This window comes from Adiantum capillus-veneris, chromosome 28, assembly GCF_014529385.1.
Source record: "Adiantum capillus-veneris isolate H3 chromosome 28, ASM1452938v2, whole genome shotgun sequence".
In the NCBI taxonomy this organism is placed as follows: domain Eukaryota; kingdom Viridiplantae; phylum Streptophyta; class Polypodiopsida; order Polypodiales; family Pteridaceae; genus Adiantum; species Adiantum capillus-veneris.
In genome coordinates, this window is record NC_140958.1 from 49,768,811 (window position 1) to 49,776,230 (window position 7,420).

General features: G+C 38.2%; 1 protein-coding gene across 1 annotated transcript; it reads right to left on the minus strand.

The window, feature by feature from the left end:
• Positions 1 to 5,714: 5,714 nt before the first annotated feature.
• LOC147420421 (uncharacterized) lies at positions 5,715 to 6,182 on the minus strand. Its single transcript, XM_086504531.1, has one exon. The coding sequence runs from the start codon at positions 6,180 to 6,182 to the stop codon at positions 5,715 to 5,717; it is 468 nt and encodes a 155-aa protein (XP_086360657.1).
• Positions 6,183 to 7,420: the final 1,238 nt, after the last annotated feature.

Here is a 7,420-nt window from a genome sequence, read left to right on the forward strand (position 1 = left end):
CTATCTGAAATAGATCTTCTTTTGATGAAACCTTGTTGGCGAGAAGTGATACCCTTATCCATAGTGGCATAGAGACTTTGGGAAATTGACTTAGCAATAATTTTGTAAGCTATTTACATCATGGTTATGGGCCGCCAATGTTTCAGTTGGAAGCATCTGATTGTTTTTGAACCAAACCTATAACCTAACATTAGTTAACTTAAACCAAAACCTAACCTAGCCTTTTATGTACAACCTATAACCTAACCTAATTAACCTAACCTAGTTTATAACCTATAACCTAAACCTGACCTAGAACCTAACCTATAAGATAATCTAACCTAACCTATAAGTGAACCTAACCTAATTAACCTATAACCTAACCTAACCTAGTCTATATATAATCTAACCCATAAACTAACTTAAATTAACCTATAACCTAAACCTAATCTAACTTAACTTAACGTATGACATATAACTTAACATATAACCTATACCCTAACCTAATTTATAACCTAAACTACACCTTACCGAAACCAATAACCTAAACCTCATCAATCGCATGATGATGATGAGATGGTAATGTAATTTCAAAACAAAATTTCTTCAAAACATAATGTTTCCATAGCATAATTTTGAAACAAATTTTCTTCAAAGCATACAAAATTTTTCCGTAGCATAATTTCAAATCAAAATTACCCCAAACCATAATTTCAGAACAATTTTTTTTCAAAGAATAATTTTTGAAACAAAATTGCATAAAAATTTATGCATTGAAATCCTTTTAGTTGATTTGTGTATACGTGTGTGTGTGTGTGTGTGTGTGTGTGTGTGTGTGTTGAGTGGGCAGATAGATAGTCTCTCTGCTCTCACTCCAATGGTGTGTTCCCTGTCTCAATCAGGTGGATTTCATAAGCCGAGTGGTATCCCATAGTGTGTGTGTGTGTGTGTGTGTGTGTGTGCATTATCCCAAGAGTGTGTGTCAAGTGATTATAGAGGCACTGTGTGCATTTCCATCCTGCTCACATCGCTAGCTATAACCTAACCTATAACCGATACAATCTTGCATGGTGAATGGTGTGTATTCTAATCCAACCATTGTTGTCAAGGTGTTATCTTAAATAGATCTTCCTTTGATGAAATCTTGTTGGCGAGGAGTGATACCCTTCTCCATAGTGGGATAGAGTCTTTGGGATATTGACCTGGCAATAATTTTGTAAGCTATTTACATCATGGTTATGGGCCACCAATGTTTCAGTTGGAAGCATCAGATTTTTTTCGAACCAAACGTATAACCTAAACATTAGTTAACTTAAACTATAACCTAACCTAGCTTTTTATGTACAACTTATAACCTAACCTAATTAACCTAACCTATAACCTAACATGTTGCCTAAACCCTACCTTTAACCTAACCTAGTCTATAACTTATAACCTAAGCTATAACCTAGAACCTAACCTATAAGCTAATCTAACCTAACCTATAAGTTTACATAACCTAATTAACCTATAAACTAACCTAACCTAGTCTATAATCTAACCCATAAACTAGCTTAACTTAACCTATAACCTAAACCTAATCTAACCTAACCTAACCTAACCTAACGTATGACCTATAACTTAACATATAACCTATACCCTAACCTATCCTATAACCAAAACTACACCTTACCGAAACCTATAACCTAAATCTCATCAATCGCATGATGATGATGAGATGGTAGCGTAATTTCAAAACTAAATTTCTTCAAAACAAAATTTTTCCATAGCATAATTTTGAAACAAAGTTTCTTCAAAGCATACAAAAACAATTTTTTTTCAAAGCATAATTTCTAAACAAAATTGCATGAAAATTTAAGCATTGAAATCCTAATTAATGAAATTTTATTCTGTCATTATACAACATAATTTTAAAGTAATTGAATATGCATAAAACTTTTGAGCACTCGCACGTGGCCTTTTTGAGCAAGAAAGGGTCTTGTAAACGTCTTCAAACGTGCAAAAACGCACACACACACACACACACACACACACACACACTATGTTAAACTCTACAACATAAACCTACAAGAAAATTTCAAAAGAATCCCAGGTTCATTAGGAAGAGGATTGGGTATAGGAGGGCCTCTTTATTTGCCATGAGCATATGGAAGTGATTAACATTTTGACAAATAGGTGTATGCCATGTGTGCTATACTGGTCGGTGTGTAAGAGATGTGTAAGAGTGGTCAAAGGATTCACTTTTCCCAGCTGATTTGTGTATACACGTGTGTGTATGTGTGTTGAGTGGACAGATGGATAGTCTCTTTCCTCTCACTCCATCGGTGTGGTCCCTGTCTCAGCGAGATGGATTTTATAAGCCGAGTGGTACCCCATAGTGTGTGTGTGTGTGTATTATCCCAAGAGTGTGTGTCAGGTGATTATAGAGGCGTTGTGTGTGTTTCCATCCCACCCACATCGCTAACTATAACCTAACCTATAACTGATACAATCTTGCATGGTGAATGGTGTGTATTCTAATCCAACCATTGTTGTCAAGGCGTTATCTTAAATAGATCTTCCTTTGATAAAATCTTGATGGGGAGGAGTGATACCCTTATCCATAGTGGGATAGATTCTTTGGAAAATTGACTTGGCAATAAATTTGTAAGCTATTTACATCATGGTTATGGGCCACCAATGTTTCAGTTGGAAGCATCATATTTTTTTCCAACCAAACCTATAACCTACTCATTAGTTAACATAAACTATAACCTAACCTAGTATTTTATGCACAACTGATAACCTAACCTATAACCGAACATGTTGCCTAAACCTGACCTATAACCTAATCTAGTATATAACTTATAACCCAACCTATAACCTAAACCTAACCTAGAACGTAACCTATAAGCTAATCTAACCTAGCCTATAAGTTTACCTAACCTAATTAACCTATAAACTAACCTAACCTAGTTTATAATCTAACCCATAAACTAACTTAACTTAACCTATAACCTAAACCTAATCTAACCTAACCTAACCTAACCTAACCTAACGTATGACCTATAACTGAACATATAACCTAGACCCTAACCTATCCTATAACCAAAACTACACCTTACCGAAACCTATAACCTAAACCTCATCAATCGCATGATGATGATGAGATGGTAGCGTAATTTGAAAACAAAATTTCTTCAAAACTTAATTGCAAAACAAATTTTTCCATAGCATAATTTTGAAAGAAATTTTCTTCAAACCATACAAAATTTTTCCGTAGCATAATTTCAAATCAAAATTACCCCAAACCATAATTTCAAAACAATTTTTTCAAAGCATAATTTCTAAACAAAATTGCATGAAAATTTAAGCATAGAAATCCTAATTAAAGAATTTTTTTTTGTCAATATACAATATAATTTCAGCTTCATTAGGAAGAGGATGGGGTATAGGAGGGCATCTTTATTTGCCATGAGCATATGGAAGTGATTAACATTTTGACAAATAGGTGTATGCCATGTGTGCTAGAATGGTGGGTGTGTAAGAGATGTGTAAAAGTGGTCAAAGCATGCAGTTTTCCCCCCAAAAAGGAGGTGGACAATTTTATGATTTTTGGCTTTCCATAACTCCCACATATGATCTTCGATTTGAGCAGAGATGATAGATCTACAATCTACGCATTGAATTCTTTCCATAGATATGCTACATGATATGGTTTTACCTGCTAGATTTTTAATTCCATTTTGGGCGAGAAATTTGAATTTAAATAAACTAGCCGTTTGGCATGTTTCTTAATACTAAAGGTTTGACCAGCTCTTTAAATTGCCAAATAAAGAGGCCCTCATAGACCCCCATTCTATTCCTAATGGATGCTAAGGAGTAGTCAACAAGCAACATTCTCACCTCCGGCAAGTTGTTGGGCACTAGATCTGCAGTAGGTGAGGAGGACGAGACCAAGAGAAGAGGCACACAAATTAGAGAAATGCTCAGGGACAGACCTGCGTTTCGGTTTTTGCAGGTTCTGTCAGTATAGGCGTTGTTACTGGTGCAAGATTAAACATCAGAATACATATCTATATAAGCGTCAAAAAAATCATTGATACAAGCGTCAAAAATTTGAAGATGAAAATGTTTAAAATGTTCATCTCCCTCCATACTTATCTGCACATATACCTACGCCCGCCATTGTCACCCAGAATTTGGCGTCGAAATTTAAGTGACCTCTTGTAGTGTAATGTCATAAAATCTAATATCTACGTATCTTATGATTTTCTCATATTGAACTGAGCATTTAATGTGGGAAAATGAAAGGGAACAAGAGTTAGAATATAGATATGTGGTTTTAGATCTATCTCAACACGAAACCAAAAGGGAGAGAAGGCTACCTCTCATTAAGGGTCCAAAAGAGAGATGGTCTATCAAAGAGAAATGAGCAGATAATGGAGATTAAAAGACCTCCAAAGGTTAGTGTTAAAATTCCTTAGAGCTATGACCTTTAGGTACTTTAAACCTTAGGCAAGCTAGATATGTGCTTGAGGTGCTTGCCTTGCTTGGGTTGACTAAGGTGCTTGAGGTGCTCTCCTTATGCTCTTTAAGAATTCTCTTAAGGAAATGCTCACTATTGTTAATTTAATTTCGATACAATCAATGTTATAGCCATATTATGTTACAGAGTGGGGCTATTATCATATTTTAGTGTATTAAATATGATCAATTGGATAAGTGGTGGCATTTATCCTCGTTTTTTAATTCTTTCCAATTCTAATGTGGATGTGCGAGTTTTGTGCACCTTATGGATATTCAAAGCTTTGGGTTTGTGCGAGTCTATAATTGAGATACAATGAAGACAAGTTTAGATTTCAAAGCCTCAAATTGTGTGGGAACACTACACTGACTAGATGGTACTTGCTTTTCAGATGAAAACTAGCTTGAGAGGGTGTGGACAAAGGAAAGCCTATGAAATTTAAAAAGATTAATGATAAAACTAGTATAAGAGCATGGCTACAAAAGAAACCCTATGTAATTTAAAATAATAATGATAAAACTAGCATGAGAGCGTGGCTACAAAAGAAACTCTATCAAATTTTGTTTTAAAAAATCTCATATTCACACTCGAAAGCTATCACAAAGGGAGTATCCATAATTGGGGGCTGTCCGTAGGTATGTCTACTAGGTGATTAAGTGGAGATAAAGTCCACTCATCAGATCAATTGGACATGCATCACATCAATATCACATTGGATCATGAGGTGAAGAAGATTATTGGATGGTTCAAAGAAATTGGTGGCACAACCTCTCAAAAAATTAGTGCATGATAGAAGCTATACGTTGAATTTTAATAGTCGTACCACCCATTAATTGCACAAATTTCATGTGCTAGAAAATTGTTTTGAGAGTCAAATACTCCCAAGGTGTGTAGGTGATCTAATACACCATCTTTCTATATTCAAATGTACGCAAAGTCGAAATTTCCTAGTATATGAGGTTGCAGAATGTCATTTATCCAAGCATACATCAATGATGAGGTAAAATAAGAGTATTTGACCTAAACCTATCTGCTGCATTCTACATATCCAATGGACTATTTTAATATGTTCAACCGTTAGCTCTTTGTATATTATATGAACACAAAATGGTACAGTTGATGGGTGAGCTGCTGTCAAGTGTTATATGGCAGTGCATATTAAAGGTTGGGTGAGTTAAGCTTCTACTGCCGGCGCAAAGGGTGATATTAGGAAGCTGTCATCTGTCATCTAGAGGAAGAAGAGCTGGTGGTGGTAAAGTGCAAGGGTGGCAGTGGAGTTGAGGAAGGTGACGATGCCGTAGCCGCGAGCGCCTCGAAAGTTTCCGGTGCCGCCAACAATGGCGATGTCGTTAGTGCCAGCGTTGATGAGGCCTTGCAGGCTGATGGTGCCATTGAGCGAGCCATCGTCGAAGGCGAGGACCTCCACTTCGACGCCGTGGAAGTCGGCGGTGCAGCTGGCTTGGACGGTATAACCACGCATGGAGCCGAGGAGCGTGGAGGCTGGGTCAGCGCCGTGCGTGACATTGAAGGCGAAGAGCTGTGTCTGGCCGAAGGTGCCGGTGGAGCCGGTGGGGTCAATGGGAGCGATGAGGGTGTCCATGTCAGGGGGGGCCAGCCCCACTTGGACATAGTACTCCAGGGGCCTGGACTGCACGATGCTCCAGGATGCCGCCCGTCCTGCGTGGGCTGCTGGCATCACGAGTATTAACAACATGAGGGCAACGTTTAGGGAGACCTGGATCGACTGGTGCTTCTTCAACAACAACGCATGAGCTGACATTTGAGAGTGATTATGCATGATAGCGTCGATTTGTGTGTGTGTATGTGTGTGTGCGGGCTGACGTGCGCGTGGCAGGTGCGTGTGCGAGCCACAAAGAAAGGCAGAGATGATCAGTTGAGAGAGAGAGAGTCTTATGAGAGAGTTCGATAGTGGGGGGGGATGGGGGGGGAGAGATCTGTACACTTGCTGGTTGATAAGAGTATTGGTGCTGGTGCAGCAATGTATATAATAGCGCCTGGCTTACCGGATGTTGACTTTGTATATCAGCAGCCATCATCCATCATCAGATGAGCGATGACCCGGCACCACACGTGCGCAATTGAAACAGTAGACACGTGCGCAATGAACTTGACGTTGCATGAGGTCGTAGATGAGCATGCATGCAGCGGGTTTCCTGCAGGCTTCGATGCTCTCTTGCCTCCATTGATAGCTAGCTATTCCAAACCAAACAAAAGCCTACTGGAATATAGGGCCAGGCCAGGAATTTTGGTTCTAGTAGAGAAACCATTCAAATCTCAATGATAGATTCTTTGCACTCAAGCTCAATGATGCACAAAGATTCTTTCTAGACACAAAGATGCTCGATTATTGGGTTTTTGATGGGCTCTAGTAGAGAAACTAGTCTTCCTTGGTGGGCCTTGCTATATAACATCTATAGAATATAACATGACACATTCAAATTGACATTCATTTCAAGTTTTGTAATGTCATTTGATTCATCTAGAATACAGGCACCCAAGGTACACTTGATCTCATCTAGGAAGTCTGGTTTTATTTCAGAAATAATGGTCAAGAACATAAGCAATTTAAGGTCCGTTGCATGTCTTACCAAGCATGACATCTTGTATAAACTTGCAACTAGCCTCCGGATCCAGCTTGTGAATATATGGCATTTGTTACAAAGCGCCCATGCGTGACTACAAACTAGGAATAGTTGGGCAAGGTCATTGTGCAAGAGAACACATTTGTTGTTGAAGGGATCTGCCAATGTCCTACTTTCTATGTTGACATTTTGTCTTACGATAGGTAAAAATTCGTTTGGATTAACACGGATAGCTCGTCTATAATTATAATATCTGCCTCTTTTATGTCCAAATATCACTCATCAGTCTCATGAATAGAGAGGGGATACTATCGATTCAGGACTGGTATAT

Excerpts from the sequence above, each read along its gene's own strand:
- LOC147420421 (XM_086504531.1), bottom strand. The coding sequence starts at position 6,182 with ATGCCAGCAGCCCACGCAGGACGGGCGGCATCCTGGAGCATCGTGCAG.